At 51.6% G+C, this 17,669-nt stretch overlaps 1 protein-coding gene across 2 annotated transcripts; it reads right to left on the minus strand.

The window, feature by feature from the left end:
- Positions 1–6,643: 6,643 nt before the first annotated feature.
- On the minus strand, positions 6,644–15,707 carry Asb10 (ankyrin repeat and SOCS box containing 10). 2 transcript variants are annotated; one of them, XM_032905325.1, is made up of 6 exons: positions 15,433–15,707; positions 14,407–14,674; positions 12,049–12,568; positions 7,538–7,651; positions 7,094–7,279; positions 6,644–6,939 (listed from the first exon to the last, which is right to left on the minus strand). In XM_032905325.1, exons 1-5 carry the CDS (start codon positions 15,701–15,703, stop codon positions 7,094–7,096), a joined length of 1,359 nt encoding a protein of 452 aa, XP_032761216.1. In that variant the 5' UTR covers positions 15,704–15,707; the 3' UTR covers positions 6,644–6,939. The 2 variants fall into 2 exon arrangements, with proteins under 2 accessions (XP_032761216.1, XP_032761214.1); XM_032905323.1 differs by lacking the exon at positions 15,433–15,707 and adding an exon at positions 14,816–15,187 and having other exon boundaries at positions 6,652–6,939.
- Positions 15,708–17,669: the final 1,962 nt, after the last annotated feature.

Below are 17,669 nucleotides of genomic sequence, written 5' to 3' on the forward strand. Positions count from 1 at the left end.
CACGGCCCGGGCTCGGCGCGGCTCGAAGGGCGAGAGGGGCGCGGCGGGGCGGGGCGGGGGCGCGTGGGACGCCAGGAGCGACTCAGGGCGCACGGAGTGGCGATCCCTAGGAGTCAGGACGCGGCGCGGGGCAGCAGGGGGCGCGCTCTCTGCCCAGGGCCCCGTGAGCGCCCGGGGCCACTCGTGGGCTACCGCTTTCCTACAGTCTTCCCCGTCCCTTCGCACTCTCTGTCCGGGACTCGATTCTCTAAGCACTGGCTCTCGCTCCTTCTCCCTCATTTCTCTTCCATCGCCAACTTCTCGCTTCTGCGGAAATTCCTGGGTGCTCACACGGGGCCAAGAACTTACCCTTCCCCCTCCTTCTCCTTTGCCCCTCCACCTCTCTTCCACCCTCCTTTCCATTCTCTTTCTTCCTCTCACTCTTTCCTCCCTTTTAGCCTCCTTTTAAATTCCTATTTCTCTCTTTTTTGGTTCTCTATCCCAGTCTATTTTCTCATTCTTTGCTCTCTCTCTCTCTCTCTCTCTCTCACACACACACACTCACTCACTCCTTAATTTTACCTCTATCTCTCTCTATCTCTCTCTCTCTCTCTCTCTCTCTCTCTCTCTCTCTCTCTCTCTCTCTCTCTCTCTCTCTCTCTCTCTTTCTCTCTCTCTCGCTCTCTCTCGCCATTAATTTCCCTGATTGGCTCCCTGGCTCCAGAGCGTCTGATGAGCCCTATTCATTCTCAGGCCTGACACTCTCGACCTGCCCTGGCTGATTGCTGGGGGCTGGCCCCAGGAGCGCTGATGAGCCCCAAGGGTCAGCAGCGCTAATTATCTGCTAATTGCAGATGACTCTGCTCACCTCCCCCATCCCGCCTTGACTGTCCCCCTCCTCTGATTCCCAGCAGCAGATTTGCCGTTCTAGAGGCAAAAGTCATTGGCTTTTGGCTGCATAAGCACCTCAGGTCAGAGACAAGCAAGAAGAGGGGCTTGAATTTGCAAACGGAGAGCAAGCCTGGCCACCAAAAGTGCATCCTTTGGACTAGGGAACTATTCAGGTAGGGTCAGGAAAAGCTTAATAGTTAAAAGGAGCGATAGCAAAGCCAGACAAGTACAACAGGATGCAGTTTAGGAGCGCGAGTGATCCTACTTAGATAAAGAGGAAAGCCTACAGAACTCCCACAGAGGACAGAGCTGGGCCGAAGGGACTACTGGGTCTCTGACATTTTTCCCAAGCAGAGCTATTGTCCAGCTAATGTCAGCAGGGTCGCAGCAAGTCCAGATTAAATAAGATAAGGTTTGAGCTGGTTTCGTGGTAGCTCCTGTTGATATTCAGAAGCAGGAAGATCAGAATTCAAGGTCATCTTCAGCTACCTAGGGAGTTCCAGGCCAGTCTGAACCTGAGACCAGGCCAGCCAGGGGTACCTAGTGAGACCCTATGAGTGAGAAGAGAGGAGGAGGAAGGTCCTGCCTTCAGAATTCATCAGAGAAGTGAAAAGAAGATGGTGTCACATCACGTCTCTGCAGTCCTGATATACTTCTGGGCTCTACATTCTTCCAATGGACACAAGAGACAAGACTGGGAGGTGCAGCCTTAGAGAAAACACAGGTGCTTTCCCTTAGGTGTGAGAACTCCAGCTCACAATAAACAACTGGAGTTCATTTTTTTGGCTAAAGACAGTCTTGTGAGCAACCTTTGTTAGGTTAGCCAAGCCTTCCAGGATACTGATAATGAAGACCAGATTTCAGAAGTGTATTGTACTTAAGAAGGGAGAGGTCAAGTACTCGGTTTGATGGCTTTACAGTGTTGGATACATAACAGAGGCTTATTGACTTGATGAATTATGGAGGGAACTTTGAGCTACAATTACTGCAATTAAGGCTGTATGAACAGCTTCCGCACCAATCAAATAACACACGGAGAAGAGCCATTTTTAAAAGTAATTGCATTCATTTTTTGCATAGGTAATAACATCACAGGGAACAAAATTTCAAAAGCTCAAAAGGATATATGTCGAAATATCTCTGTCCCAAAGCGTTGGTAGTACACGCACATTTAAACAAACCTACCATTCTCTGTGGTACAGAATGCATAGTGCACTCTCAGGGTCTCAAGGGTAAAAGCCTTCTGATCTCACAAATGTATGTCACCTACCCCAGCCAAGAGTGTATGTCTAGCACTAATGCTTAGAGCATAGACTCCCCACTCAGGCTGGCAAAGAGGTGAAGGTTTATATTTTGGTACCAATAAATCCCAGTGTGTAACCCACTCACAAGTGAACTAAGCAAGACCTCAGGGGCTTTGTGCTGACCTGGCATGTGTGCCAGATACTGAGTTCTGTAATCCATTTATATCTTCAATCAGCCCCTGGCCCCTGCTGGGGTCATAAGAGTGACTGTTTCCGCCTTTGATACTCAGTAGCTACTATCGCATGTTCAAGAGTGACTGCTGCAGCCCGCTTTCTATCCCTGCCCTTTCATTTGGGGGGAAACTCAGACCACACTGTAAATGGGGGAGCACTGTCGGGATTAAAGAAGAGTTGGAAGAAGTCTTGGTCCTCCCTGAGCCACATGGCCATGGTCTCTTTGACGTCTCTGAGAGAGAGAGAGAGAGAGAGAGAGAGAGAGAGAGAGAGAGAGAACACGCATATCATCTACTCTGACTAGTTAGAAAGCAAGGGTGTCATGAATACCAGACTACTTCCTTCTAAATGAGTTCTCCTGCAGGGAACCAAAGGAGGCTGGCTGTACCTGCCCAATCGGAAAGGACCTACCGCCCTCAGCCAGCAGCACTTTAGGACCAAGGACAGATGCCGTTCCATCCCATGGAGCAGAAAGTGGTTACTTTGTTACTGAAGCCCTGGACATCTTTTCTAAAGATGGGATAGAGCCCGGGAGCTAGAGCGGTGGTTCAACCCTTAAGAGCACTGGCTGCTCTTCCAGAGGAAACGGGTTCTGTTCCCAGCATGCACACGGCAGCTCTCAACCTTCTGTAATATCTGCTTCAGGGAATCTGAACCCCTCTTCTGACCTCCGGGGCACCAGGCACGCACGTGGTACATGTGTCTATATGTAGGCAAAACACTCGTGCACATGAATCTAAAAAGACTAAAAGTAAATAATAAAATGGAACCCTGTGTGTCCTCCGAGCTAGCCCACTCTTGTGGTACCTACATAGCCTTGGGACATGCTCCTTTCAGCACAGGAACTTTTTTAATTTCGTGTCTTTGTTGGAGAGAGTCTTAAATGTATTATTTACTTATCTGGTTCAAAAAACAAACAAAGAAACAAAAAACAACCCAGGGCCTCACTATGTGGCCTGGCTGGCCTAGTTCTTGTATATAGACCAGTAAACCAGACCGTTTTACTGGCATGCACCTCTACAACTGGATAAATCATTTGATCTATCCTTTTTGCTTGGTCCTATGTCAGTTCTCATTTTCTGGCCTCTCCTTTATATCCTGGCAGTTACACCTAGACACAAAGAATGAGCGAAGTGTTGTAAAGCCAACAGGTCCATGTATGTCTCTGACTCGTTCAGGCTGGAGTATCCTCCCACTGTGGGCCTCGTCGGCTTCTGTCCGCGGGTACCCTCTGGTGGCGCTAGAACGCAACTACAGTTTTGCGAGGGAGGCATGGAGAGCCTCAGCGCCCCCTGGCGTTAGTCGGGAAAGGTGTCAAGGGCAAAGGGACTGGAATCAGGCAAGAGGTCCAAGCTTCAGAGTGCTTCTTACTCCACTGTAAGTGAGGGCTTGAGCGTGAGGATTGTTCACGAATGTCTTGAAGTCTAGTGTACACGCATGTAGGCACATGCAACTTTATTGTGTCAGGATTCTCCAACTCGGTGTCTCTGTTGTGTTGAATGAGTGTGGTATGTGTGAGCCCACCCGTTCATAGGCGCTTAGGTTGGTGTAGGGAGGTCCGCGCCTCCAGTGCAGGGCGGAGTCCTCACGGAGGCGTGAAATTGGTTTGGAGCAAACACATTATGGAAAGCAATTACCAGGGAGAGGTTCTGGGCCCGCGGGACCGTCAGCCAGGAGGCTGGGGAGGAAGTCTCTGGCTTGCAAGTATCTGGATGTCTAACCCCAGGAAGGGCCTTCCTAGTGCTGCTTCCTTATGGGAAGCAAGGCATCAAGGTAGGCACCTTTCGTACCACCTTTCTTGTCTTCCTTTCTTGGCTCCTTGAAAAGGAGTCCGACACTTAGTATTCCCCAGATATGGCGCCTCTGAGGTGTCAACTCCTTTGTGGAGCCTTCTCAGTCTCTCTCAACCTCCACACTTTGCTCTTTGTATCCTAACTAGCTCACACGTGTTCTGTGATGGCCGTGTGGCTGTATTGATAATTCTCTGAGGGCAGGACCACGTTTCGCAGCCTTATACTTGCGACTTTAATCCTGGCAGTTAGGGAGCACAAAATGAACTGTGTGGAAGGGATACAACAGAGGCGATGCAGAACCCATAGGCAGGGTGTGCGGAACCCATAGACAGGGTGTGTAGAACCCATAGACAGGGTGTGCAGAATCCATAGACATGGTGTGCAGAACCCATAGACAGGGTGTGTAGAAAGTTGTGCCCCAGGCAATAAGGTCCTCTTGAAAAGAGTTTCAGGTTTATGCACTTCAACCTTATTGGTCCATCTGGCCTTTGGACACACCTCCTTGGAGATGTCTGACAGGTTAATCTGGCTAACACAGACCTTTTCAGCTTTTTTATCTTAGTAATTAGTACTTCCACCCACCTAGTTGTTCAAGAGTAGAAAAAAAAAAAACCTGTGAGGCACCTTGGGTAAGTCTGGTATGTAGTTGCCCAGCAGCAACCCCTCCCCAAATCCAAAGCCAGTCCCCCCCCACATCCCCCTCACATCTCAGGATGGCTGCCATAGCTTCCAGCCAACCTTATGGGTTCTCTATACTTCTCCTCCTCTAGCCAGACACTTGCAGCCAGGCAGCCTGAGGTACACTGGCCCAGTTACTCTTCCTTGTCTCCTCACATTCTCCTTAGGTGCTGGCCCCGCCTTGTCGTCCAGAGCTCAGGTTAAATGCCAACCTCCTCAAAGAGGTTTCCCCGTCACCAAATACAAAGTAACTCCCTGTTGCTGTCCCATCACTCTTCCCATCTGTCTCCGCACTTACTATACTATGTGTGACCATTTCTTGGGTGCCTAATGTTTTCAGCATAATAGTGGGGGACAGAAGGGTGTCCCACATAGCCATGTGCTTGCCCAGCCTGGAGCACGGAGGCAGGTATGGGCAAATAAATGAACATAGGACATCCTCCAGAGCTCCTCACCTCGGAGCCGAGACAGCATCTCCAGAGAGACTCACCCAGGATGGTGAAACATCTTCCTCAGTGGGTTGGTTGCCTGTACCTCGGGATCTTCTGACCCCAACCTTTATCCTTGCAAGGTGTAGGGACCAAACAGCAGGGTTTTTCCACAGCTAAGGGTGCAGAAAAACCCTGGGCCCTCTGGTCGTACCAGAAGCCTCTCCATAGCCCTTGCACGTGAAGCCCAAGCTGACCGGCTTGTCCAAAGTTATGGTAAAGCCAAGTTCAGAGGCCATTCCATCCACCTCCACTCCACTTGCCTCTACAGCCTTCTTGCCCATCCCCCAAGCCCCGCCCCACATAGTCTGACTGCTTGTAGTTGGCTGAAAAGTGCTCTGAATCCTGGGAACTCGGGTCCAGGGACCTCTGACATCACAGACTCCAGCCCACTTGCTTGGTGCTCTGCAGGTGGGTCATCCACGCTCGCTCGCTCCCTGCTGGCTGCTGCAGCCCCCAGATTGTAGGATCCTGGTTACAGCAGTGTGAGCAGCGCTGCTCCAGCTCTACCCGGTTACAGACAAGGAAACTTGACTCTAGGCAGGAGACTTTCACTCCACAGCAAGCTAATGGCAGAGCTGAGGGTAAAACCCAGACCTGACAGCCCCACGCTCTTGCCACCACAAAGCTACATTTAAGGGAGCGGATTAAAGAGGCTGGAATAATGGTTCTGAAGTTAAGAGCACGGGCTGCTCTTCCTAAGGACCTAGGTTCAGTTTCCAGCACCCACGTGGCAGCTCACAACCATTTGTAACTCTTGTTCTAGGGGATTCTACTCTCTCTCCTGGCCTCCAAGTGCACCAGGCATGACGATATGCATACACACACACACACACACACACACACACACACACACACACTCAGGTAAAACACTCTTATACAGAAAAAATTAAACAAAGTAGATTAAATAGAACAGGTGCCAGATGTGTACTGAGTGATGTCCCTGATCTACAGGTAACACGGGCAGTGGGTAAACATGGCTGTTTTCCTAAACCTGGGCCCCTGGTGTCACCCAAGCCATGGTTGCTCGCTCTCTCCTACATCCATGAGCCCTTCCCAGGGGCTCTTCCATGTCCAGCGCCTGACCACCAGCTTCCCTTTACACACAGGCTGTTCTGACAAGTTCTCACTGCGGAGGCCATTAAGCATTGCATGTGAGGAGAGAGGCAGGTTGTTCTGGGACCTGCAGCTGGATCCTGAAGGAAGAGCCGAGGCGGCTTGCACAAGGGGTGGCCTAGTCTGATTCTGTGTGAGGGCGTAGCACTAGGCAGATGGAGTCTTGCTGGAGACAGCACCAAATCACACAACTATAGACTTAAAAAAAAAAGACAAAGTCTCACCGGGTAGCACAATCCACCCTCCTGCTTTTACCTCCCAAGGGCTAAGATAACACCTGCACCATCGCTCTGGGCTTCAGCCTGGAGATTTCCAATGCACACACAGCTTTGCACAGGGGCCTTCTCTGCACCACTACCAGCTGGATGCTGCTCGGGCCTCTTCCCTCAAGTGTGCATCAAGACATCCACTCCTGACTTGAAGGTGGGCCTTGGGCTGGGAATAACCCGCCTGGAGTCATTTATCTCTGAAAGGTGCCCCTTGGGGAGTCTGCTTTGTTCGCAGGGTAGTGCACATCTGGAAGGAAAGACAGGCATCAAGGAACTCCTGTGGCCGTGGAAACAGCTGGTTCAGGCCAAAACCACCCTCCAATCTCCCTTCAACTTGCCAACACCCCACCCCGCCCCCCATCCCCGGAGCACAGTGGCTGTCTCCAGAAACCAGAGCTCACCTAGTAGAGCAGATCTTCAAAGTCCAGCTGCAGGTAGCGGAGCATGCGCGGTGGCAGGGGAAGCCGTGGAAGGGCGTGGGGCAGGCGGCCCTCCAGGTGAGTGCGGAGCGCCCAGCGGCAGAGGTGCTGCAGCGACCTGGGTTGCTTCACCAAAGCGAAGAGGGAAGAGTAGAATCCACAGTGCTTCTGGAGACAGACGGAGAGGACTCAGTGAGGACAGCCTTGGGAAGCCGCCACACACTTCTAACAGGGTGAGGAAGGTGACCACTGGGAGCATCTCCAAGAACCTCATACAAACTCTCAGAACTCACTCCAAAGGTCTATTTTTCTAGATACGAGTGGGCTGTTGGGTAATCTCTATGGAGGACAGACAAGGCTGCTGCACAAGGGATATCGTCTCCCAGGGCCAAACTGAGTGCTGTGCTCAGGGTCTGGGATGCTGACCTGTAGGATCTCAGGTGGCACCAAGCCCTTGGCCTCCTCAGGAAGCTGAACTACACGGTATGTGTTCATCAGGACCTCGATGGTGCGTGGCGACATGCACCAGCGATCCAGCACCTGCAAGAGGAAGAGATTTGTTAGAGAATCCTGACAGGCCATGTGGGGTGACCGGATGACCAGAGCAACCGCTGTAAACTTTCTCCCACAAAAATACTGCAGATCTAACGGATCTGAAAATGAGGTTTTATTTACTTGATTCTTTTTTTTAGATTTTTATTTGCTTGTTAATTTTTAAAGATTTTTTAAAATGTAAATTTATGTATAGGAGAGTTTTGCTGGTATGTATGCATGTGCAGTGTCCATGGAGGCCGGAAGAGGGCGTTAGATTCCCTGGAACTGGAGTTAGAGATGGTTCTGAGATGGTTTTGAGTCCCAGCACCCACATCACTATGGTCCTCTGGCACCCAGATCTGGAAGAGCAGCAAGTGCTTTAACGTCCCAAGCCGTCTCTCCAACCCCTCTCAATGAATAATAAAGAGGAGCTGACAGATCCACATGCCTTTGCCTCCCAAGCCCTGGGTTGGATGTATCTGTGTGTCTGCATGTGTATACCATTTGTGGGTGCCTGAAGAGGCCCAGGGAGGGAGTCAGAGCCCATGGAGCCAAGATGGCTGCTGGGAGTTTAATACTTATATGCTGGGATCACAGATACACATCAGCAAGCTCAGTCTGGAGACAGGATGTTTGCAGATTCGACCAAGTCGACGGTCATTAGCGTGGTCTCTGTCCAATATGGCTGTAATTCATATGTGAAGAACAGGGCTTATATATAACTTAGTAATTTGCTTAAGACCCTGGCCCAACCTACAGAACCATATAAGCTGGATATAATGCCCATAATCCCAGTAATCGAGAGGAAAATGGGAAGATCAAAAGTTCAAGGCAGATATATCTCAAGTTTGGGTCCTGCAAAGGCATCACCACAAGATGTCAAAGTGATTCCTTGGGCACAAACCAAGGAACACCAGGGAACTACTGAAGCTGGAAAGAGGTGTGTAGCACACCTCCCAGAAAGAAAGCAACCTGCCAGCACCTCTATTTCTAGCTCCAGGTTTCAGAACTGGAAGGGGGAAGACTCGTGTGGCTCTTAGCATCTCAGCCTGTGGCACTTGGTTGGAGGGGCACCAGAAAGTCGACAACTGTATTTCTAGAGTTCACATAGCTTGTGTCAGATCCTTTTCCCAGCACTTTGCAGGCACAGACCCTTAATCCTCGTCTCTGCTATTGTCTTCAACTTGTGAGGGACGCTGAGGCACAGAGCATGTAAGAAACTGCCAGTTCTAGAAGGCTTACTTGTTGCCGCAGCTCCTCGCTCCCACCTACTGAACTATCTGCCCTCCTGCCCTCGTCTCTCCAGGGCTCTGTCCTGAGTTTTCCTGCTGACTGGAGCGGCCTGGCTGTGAACTCCTCAGCAGATTAAAAAGATCAGAGCTGGGGCTAAGGATACAGCTCGTGTGGTAGGGTTTGCCTAGCATACCTGACACCTCTGATTCAATTGTAAGTGCCACAGAAACTCCGTGTGGATCTCAGGTCAGACATCATAGCTTGTCTGGGCTACCCGACACCTTTATGAGACGCTTCTCATAAAAACAAAAGCCCTCATTGGAAGGATGCCTCAGAGGTTAAGAGCTCTTGCTGCCCTTGAAGAGGACCCATCATCTACCTGGCTGCTCACAACCATGGTAACTACCGTCCCAAGGGATCCAGTGACCTCTTCTGGCTTCTGTAGATACCAGGCACAGATATGCCTGAAGGCAAAATACCCATACAGGTAAGAATGTTTTAAGTCAAAAAACGTATGCATGCCTTTAATCCCAGCACTCGGAGGCAATGAAACTGCTATGTGCTGTGTCCCCAGGGAGCATCTCCACACATAACCCCCGCCTACCTCACCACCGAAATTCCAGGTGAATGCCCCTGGGTAGTGGGGCAGGTGGAAGGATGTCGTGCTGGCACGGGGGTTCCTGAGGCCAGAACTTATGTGCCCTGTGCCTCCCTTTCTCGCCCTGTCTCTGTACAGTGTTTATCAGGGCTGTGCCAGTCTAATCTGTCCGGGACATCACATCTCTGCTGGAAAGGCCTGCTCTGTTCCTTCCCTCTCTCCAGGGAGTCCCCGTGCTAAGTCCCACCTCTAGGAAGCCCAGGCAGTCCTCAGATCCCCACTAAGGCTGTGCCGGCTAGCCTTGCCCTCTAACCTGTCTGATTGCTGCTGCTGCTGCTGCTTCTTCTTCTTCTTCTTCTTCTTCTTCTTCTTCTTCTTCTTCTTCTTCTTCTTCTTCTTCTTCTTCTTCTTCTTCTTCTTCTTTTTAATATTTGTTTATCTAATGTACGAGTGCTCTATCTGCATGTATACTATGTACCAGAAGAGGGCATCAGATCCCATTACAGATGGTTGTGAGCCACCATGTGGTTGCTGGGATTTGAACTCAGGACCTCTGGAAGAGCAGCCAGTGCTACTTAACCACTGAGCCATCTCTGATTGCTTCTTATGTTAGTGTGGTTCCTCACAATTTAGCAAGAGCTTTCCCACTCCTATCCATCCGCTTCATTCCAGAACACCAGCAATACACCCTGCGCACTGTGCACAGGCCACAGTTCTAAGTTACCCGTGTGAACTGTATTTCAAATACGAACCCTGGGCTATAGGGAACCCTGTTTTACAAATGAGGATACAGGCACAGGGAAGATTAAACAACTTATACACACAGATGCCTGGCGTCAGAGCCTAATCTTTTCTTTCTTCTTTTGTTTTGTTTTTGTTTTTTATTTTTCTTTTGCTTTCCAGACAGAGTTTCTCTGTATAGCCTTGGCTGTCCCAGAACTTGTTTTATAGACCAGGCTGGCCTCGAACTCAGAGATCCACCTGCCTCTTCCTCCCGAGTGCTGGGATTAAAGGCTGCAGCATCACGGCCCAACAGAGCCTACTCTTTTCATGGTCACCAGACTTGCAGGCTATGGTTAGGCTGAGCAGCCCGGCAGTGTACATGGTCTGGTAGGCACTGGCCCTCTCTGTAATGTTACAACTTTCCATCTCCTTCTGCAGAGGCCGCAGGCCATGCTAGGAACTTGGGAGCCAAAGACTTTCAGAGACTTCCTTACAGCCGGCCACAGGAGCAATGTCAAAGCCCGACCCCCATCTGGTCTCTTCAGCATCAAGCCCAGTGCACCAGGTTTCTGGAGACCGAGACTGGCTTGCCACATGGGTGAGTCTGAGTTGTCCTTGCTGGGAGGTTGGGACTCTAGCCAAGGCTAGAGGGGCTGCGGATTGTGAGAAAGGGTCAAACAGTGTCCTTCACTTGGTGCCTTCCCTCTGGACGGCTAAAGGGCAAAGCAGGCGGGCTCGGGGGCAGAGGTGGTGGGGTTCTGGGATGTCTATCTGCAGCACCAGGTCCTCTTCCTGCCCTGCCTGGCGGGGAAATCATTAGCTGTCAGTACCACAGTCAGATTACAGGAGATTGCTCGTCTCCTAATTATCTGGTGTTAATAGGAGATTAATTAGTGTTAATTGTTGATTTTCTTGTATTTTCCCAAAGGGGAGACCAATCTGCCGAACTCTCGGGCTGTTTAATTATTTGGTCTTGCTTAGGAATCCAGACAGATGCTGCTACGTTTGTGAGCAAAGGGGAGAGGCAGGGACAACAGGGATGGCTGGGGAAGGGGGGCTGGGCTAGCAGGGACCTGCCCAGAGCCATTACCCTTTCAGAAGGCCAATTTAGCTTTGACATTTCCCCTTGGAGAACAACTGTCCCTACACCAGGTCCGGAAGCCTCCGTGTTATAATGTAGCTCAACTCAGCATGGGACAAGGACCCGTCCCAGGACATACTAGCCCAGTGTCTCAAGTAGAACTCACGCTGGGGAAGTTAATATAAGATTGAAACGGGAAGATGAAGGTCTAAAGTATTTTCTGAGGGCAGTGACAGCTAGTTGGGGGTGGGGAGGGAGGTGTCCTAAACTTTCAGAAAGCAGGGCTGTGTTCCTTCCCAGATGCTCAAAGCCCTTGAGCCTTGGAGATAGATTCAAGCTCTGCCCTCAGGAAGGCTCGCCCATGTCCAGGGCAGATCTCTTCAAACTCTGCCTTCCTCAGCTCAAGGCCTGAAGAAGGCCCCTAAGCCCTCACTGCCGCCCTCATTGGCCCTGGTTCTTCTGTCCTTGTGACCCTTTGTAACTGACCCACTACCCTCACTGTGCACTTTCCTCAGGTGCACCCACACACGTGTGTGTGTATGTGTGTGTGTGTGTGCTCACACATGTGTTTACATGCACTCACTACTGTATCCCTTCCCTTACTTTTGATTACTTGTAGTGTGGAAGAAGAAACCCATCTATCCATCTATCCATCTATCCATCTATCCGTCTATCCGTCTATCCGTCTATCCGTTCAAGTGCTCCAAGCTGCTTTGAGATGCAAACCCGACACAGGTAACTGCCTTCACCCCGCCCCACGGCCCGTACCTTGGGGAGTGCCCCTGGCCACACTCTGACAGCACCATAATTGAGTAGATCCCGCACGATGTGTTCAGGGCTGTGGGCCAGTGCTGTAGTTGGACCGAGCAGAGCACAGTGCAGAGGCGTGTGTCCCCCATAGTCCATGGCATTAGCACTGACGCCACAGGACAGGAGCAGTTGTACAACGGCTGAGTGGCCATGGCGGCAGGCCAGGTGCAGGGGCCTCTGCTTGTCCTGGTTGGCAGCATCAGCATCTGCCCCCACCGACAGCAGCAAGCTGCACAGTTGAAAACAGCGGTTGGAGGTGGCCTCGGCATCCGTTGGGGATTGGCAGCGGGCGTCACAGGCAGTCAGCAGTGGTGTCCAACCTTCAGAATTGCGGACATGAGGACATGCACCCCATCTCAGGAGCAGATCTGCTAGTTCCACGTGGCCAAGCCGGGCAGCTACGTGCAAAGGGGTCTCCTCTTCATCTTCAGACCGACCGTCTACTTGTGCCCCAAACTTCAGGAGCAACTCTACACACCTAATCAGGGAGAGACGGTGGGTGAGGACAGAGCAACATTGCTGCTGGCCTGAGCACAGCTAACACCCTGAGGACTCTGCAGACCTCATGGTCTTCCACCCTCCATTTTCCAGGCTTTCCCATAAACATGAGGCAGAATCCACAATGGATGCCCTGTGCTTGCTCTCAAACTCTCAAACTACTACTGAACTCAGATGCTCCTCTTGCCTCGGCTGGTGCTGGGATTACAGACACCAGCCATTGCAGCCCATAATAACCTCTCTCTGTCTCTCTGTCTCTCTGGCTCTCTGGCTCTCTCTCTCTCTGTCTCTCTGTCTCTCTCTCTCTCTCTCTCTCTCTCTCTCTCTCCTTCTCTTTCTGCCTGTGTCTCTCTCTCTGTCTCTCTCTCTCTGTCTCCCTCTCTCTGTCTCTCTGTCTCTCTCTCTCTGTGTGTGTGTGTGTGTGTGTGTGTGTGTGTGTGTGTGTGTGTGTGTGTGTGTGTGTGTACATGTGTTCAGAGGCCCTAGATTTCCCTGAAGCTGGTGTTATAGGCAGTTGATATGGGTGCTGAGAACTAAACTCTGTTCTGAAAAAGTGTCTCTTAACCACTGAGCCACCTCTTCAGCCCCAACACAGTGGCCTTAAAAACAAACTGAGAGGCTGGAGTTAGAAGCACTGGCTGCTCTTCCAGAGCACCCGGGTTCAAAACAGCAACATTACGATGGTTTGCAACAATCAAAATTCCAGTTCTGGGAGATCCTATAGCCTTGTCTTACCCTCCTTAGGAACCAGGTACATGTGTGTGCATGCACACACACACGCACATACGCACACGCGCACGCACACGCACACGCACATACACACACAGGCCAAACATTCGTACACATAAAAGAAACTAAATCATTAAAAACAAAACAAAAGCAAACCCCCACAGCCCTGAGTTCTCTCTGCAGGGCTCATCCCTTCCTTCCTCATGAGGGTACAAGTCACAGCAGTTGCCATGGGGCTGGAACACGTTCTTCTGATAGCCAGCCTCCGTCCCTGGTACTCTCATTAGCCTCACCTCTCACAGGTCACCAAGGCTGCAGGGACTGACAGCCTTGCACAGGTTTATACACTAGTCAGAGACGCAGGTAATGGCACTCAGCAAAAGAGCACTGGCTGTTTTTCTGAAAGACCCCTGTTTGGTTCTTTCCCTGTTTGTTGAAATTTTTGTATTATATTTATTTTATTGCAGTTGCCTATTGGTTTTGTTTTGTTTTCAGTAGGGCTGCCAGGAAACTTTAAATTATATCATGATTTACTTGTCCTCTCTCTTTCTCTCCATCTCTGTGGTTTCGAGACCAGGTTTGATCTGAAGCTTGCTACAAAGCCTACATCATCCTCAAAGTCACACTGTAGCCGTGGTGGATGACCTTGAACCCCAGATCCTCCCGCCTTCACTCTCCCGTAGGATCATAGGTGTATGCCAGTACACACCAGTGTAGAACATGTCTCCAGCTGTAATGCGACGAACCCTGTTGTGACAAACTCACTGGTGGTGAGCTTGACAAGGGGACAAGGTCCTTAGGAGGGGACTCAAGAAGGATGACTCATCCTTTCTGCAAGGCATGCAGTCATAGAGGATGGGAGGCCCTTTCTGCGCAGATTCAAGTGGTTACTGGAGTTTCATTAGGTCAGGGTCCTGGATCACTGGTCATAATAACTTAGGCCCCCGCCCCAGCTATCCAGTCTCCCCCAGAGGAGCAGAAGTTTGTTGCTGGGGACCAATGGCTGGATATCTTGGAAGCGATTACACATTGACACTACCAGCCCAGCCTGCCCCCTTGAGAGTGGACTCAGAACAAGAGATCACTCACTCAAGGATACCAGGCCCCCGGCAGAGATGCAGAGGGCGTTTGCCATCCTGGTCAGGAGTGTTGGGGTCTGCTCCAGCCACCAACAGCACGTGCACACAGGCGGCGTGACCCGCAGCACAGGCCTCATGCAGGGCAGTGCGGCCCCCGGGGGCACTGTCCGGCTTTGCTCGGCGCCTTAGCAGCAACTGAAGAACTTCAGTGTGGCCACGGCTGGCTGCCACGTGCAGTGGAGTGGTCAGTTCCTCTTCAAATGTCAGAGACCAGAGTCCTAGGGAGACAGAAGCAGAGGCCTCAGAACCTAACCTAAAGAGCTGCCAGTCAAGAGGGCGATGCTGACAGAGGCAGACCCAGCGTTCAGTCTGCAGCCCTCCCCTCTCCCACTCAGACCCTGCCATGGCCCGGCCCGTACTCAGAGCACGGATGTTGAAGCGGTAATCTCTCCATCGCTCTGGGTCGCTGGTATCAAAGGTAGAATCAGGAGCCAGACCAGTGCTGGAGTCCGAGAGGATTTGAGAGACAGAGCCCACATCCCCAACAAGCACTGCCTGCCAGAAGGCAAGGGCAGGTCCTGAAGCCTTGCGGACGATGATAGGTCCCAGGCCAGGTTCAGGATTCTCCTCAGGGCCTCTGTCGGGTTTCTCCACCAGCCTGGCACAGAGGCTGTATCTGTTACCCCGAGGCTCTCCCTGGTCCCTGCACTCCTCTGGGGACCAACTCATGAGCGTACGGGGAAAGGGATGAGGAAAAGGCCTCAGACAGGACAGAAGGAAAGGGGAGGACCATAGGCAGAGAGGGCGGAGGTCCTATGTCCCTTGCTGGAGCCCGACCTGGCCACGATGCCCAACAGGAGCTATTCTGGGCTCCACATGACTTCTATCTTGGGCCAAGGGCTAGGTTGTTGGGAAAGTTTGGTGTGGAGAGCAGCAGCTAGGGACTTCAACTTGCCCTCAGTGCTTGGGACCTCTGTTCCTGAGGTAGCCAGCCCAGCTCCCGTCTCAGGCTTTCCCACGCCCAGCTGTCCCTCACCCCTCTCGTGGCTGCTCCAGCGAGGCTCAGCTGACCGGCTCTCCAGCAGCAAGTCAGCCGTGCTGTGAGGGGGAAACAGGTCCTGCAGCCTTGCCAGGTCCCCAGTGTACAGTGCATTTTGCAGAGCCATGTCACGGCACAGCAGTGGTGATGACCCAGGGGTCCTCCGGGCTGGGAAGGTCTGAGCTTTCCAGATCTGGCAGGTAGGAGCAGAGGGGAAGCACTCCAGATGGTGTCTCCTGCAGTGAGGCGAGTGTCCTCCCCTGGGCATGGCTGCTGTCGACAGGAGACAGAGCCAAAGAAGCAAGACTTGAGCCACGCTGAAGTCAAACTGTGCAAGCAGCACTGGGCCCCAGCCAAGAGAAGCCCAGTGTGGGAGGAGCGAGAGAGCGTCAGGCCAGCTGTAAATAGCACCCGGCTGTCAGTATCTAGATGAAGTGCTCCTCCTGGAGAGAGGGGAGGGAGGGGCCGGACAGAGCGGTGGGGAAGCAACCCATGACATCGAGGTTGAAGCATTGTCCAAGTCATTGCTTCACAGACAGGAAAACATTCCAGAGAAGGAAAGGGTGTGCCTAGGGACACTCAGATAACTTGCCCCAGACCAGGACTGGAGTCAGGATCCTAAGCTCCCGTCTTGCCACTGGTTCTATCACCAAGTCAGCTCCACATGCCTACGTCTGTGAGCTCAAGGGAGGCCGCCGATCCCGTCCCTGAAATACAACCTTCTGCTCCTAAACCCATAGGAGCCTGGTAGAGATAAGCCTCAGAGACTGGAGATGAAGCTCTCTAGGGGCCTCTGGAAGCCGACCTCTGTCCAGGAAAGCAGGGCTCGATCTCCGGGCAGCAACGGAATCACTCCTGTGCCCATTGGGTGCTGAGACTGCTCTGTTCCCCAGTGTCTATCCAGGGCTGCCCTCCATTCCCATCAATCCCAGGTACCAATGCCTTCCCGCCACATCTCAGGTTCCAGCTTCACTCGCTGGGTGATCCCAGCGCCTCCTACATGGCAACTCTCCCCCTCCATAATTGTACGGTGTCTTTGCTGGAAGTGATCAGGAAGCCTTTCTGGCTATTGAGCACTGAGTCTGCTTTTGTTAAGGTGGTGGTAAAAGGCAAAAGAATGGAGAGAGAGGTGAAGGGGGCCTTTGGGCTCAGCTCCCTTGCATCTGCCGGTCTCGGATTTTGGATGGCTCTAACCTTGGGCTCTCACCTGGTCCGGCCCGCACTGATTTTTTTTAAAGATTTATTTTATGTATGTGAGTGCACTGTAGCTGTCTTCAGACACCAGAAGAGGGCATCGGATTCCCTTACAGATGGCTGTGAGCCACCATGTGGTTGCTGGGAACTGAACTCGGGACTTTCGGAAGAGCAGTCAGTGCTCTCAACCGCTGAGCCATCTCTCCAGTCCTCACACCGACTCTTAACCACGGGCATTGATTCATTCTTCTCACACCCTCTACACGAGGCTGGCATTTCTGCCAACGCATCTTCCTCAGCCCTTGTTGACAGTAGTCCTGGCCTCTGAGTCTCCCACTCACTTTGTAGGAGAAAGACTCTAAGAGTTACTTTTCTTCACACAATGACAAAATGAAAAACAAAAACAAAGAACAAACCAACCCTCACACAAAAACAAATTTGACAAAAATAACTCAAAGAATGAAGCTTTTATTTTGGCTCCCTGTTCGAGGGAACACAGTCCGTGGTGCTAGGGCAGACGCGGCAGCAGGAGTGTGAGGCAACGGGCCACAGTGCCTCCAAAATGAGCAAGCACAGAGGGAAGAATACGGGTACCAGCTTACCATAGCTTTTGCACTCTGTATCCCATCCAATGGAATGGTTCCAACCCACATTTAAGGTGGCTCTTCCCTTCACAATCTACAAACTTCCCTCCCAGATATACCCAGAAAATTGTCTCCAAGGTGGTTCTAGATACTGTCAGGTGTCAGTCAATATTAGCCATGAACCATCAGAGAGAGGGAGACAACTCAGGCACTGCCTCTGTCCTCTCTGTGATCCACCATGGCCCCTCTAGCCCTCCATGCATCTCTGTGGCCCCAAGGCCCCGCCTTCTTCACTCCCTCACTCTGTAGATGCTTCAGCTGCATAATTGAGTCCCAGACCAGGAAGAACCTTAGCAGATATTGTCTAACATCTCCTTACTTCATAAAGAAGAAGACCGAGGCATAGACAGGACAGGTTATAGAGGGAGTGAGTACTGGTGTGCTAAAGCAGGGCTG

The sequence above is a fragment of the Rattus rattus genome, chromosome 6 (assembly GCF_011064425.1).
Source record: "Rattus rattus isolate New Zealand chromosome 6, Rrattus_CSIRO_v1, whole genome shotgun sequence".
NCBI classification, from domain to species: domain Eukaryota; kingdom Metazoa; phylum Chordata; class Mammalia; order Rodentia; family Muridae; genus Rattus; species Rattus rattus.

What these genes read in the sequence shown, in the direction of transcription:
- Asb10 (XM_032905323.1), bottom strand. Translation starts at nt 15,125, where the DNA reads ATGAGTTGGTCCCCAGAGGAGTGCAGGGACCAGGGAGAGCCTCGGGGT. An exon ending in CTTCAACATCCGTGCTCTGA is followed by an intron (nt 14,675 to 14,815) that starts GTACGGGCCGGG and finishes CTGTCTCCCTAG; the next exon opens with GACTCTGGTCTCTGACATTT. An exon ending in TGCCACCTGAGATCCTACAG is followed by an intron (nt 7,280 to 7,537) that starts GTCAGCATCCCA and finishes GTCTGTCTCCAG; the next exon opens with AAGCACTGTGGATTCTACTC.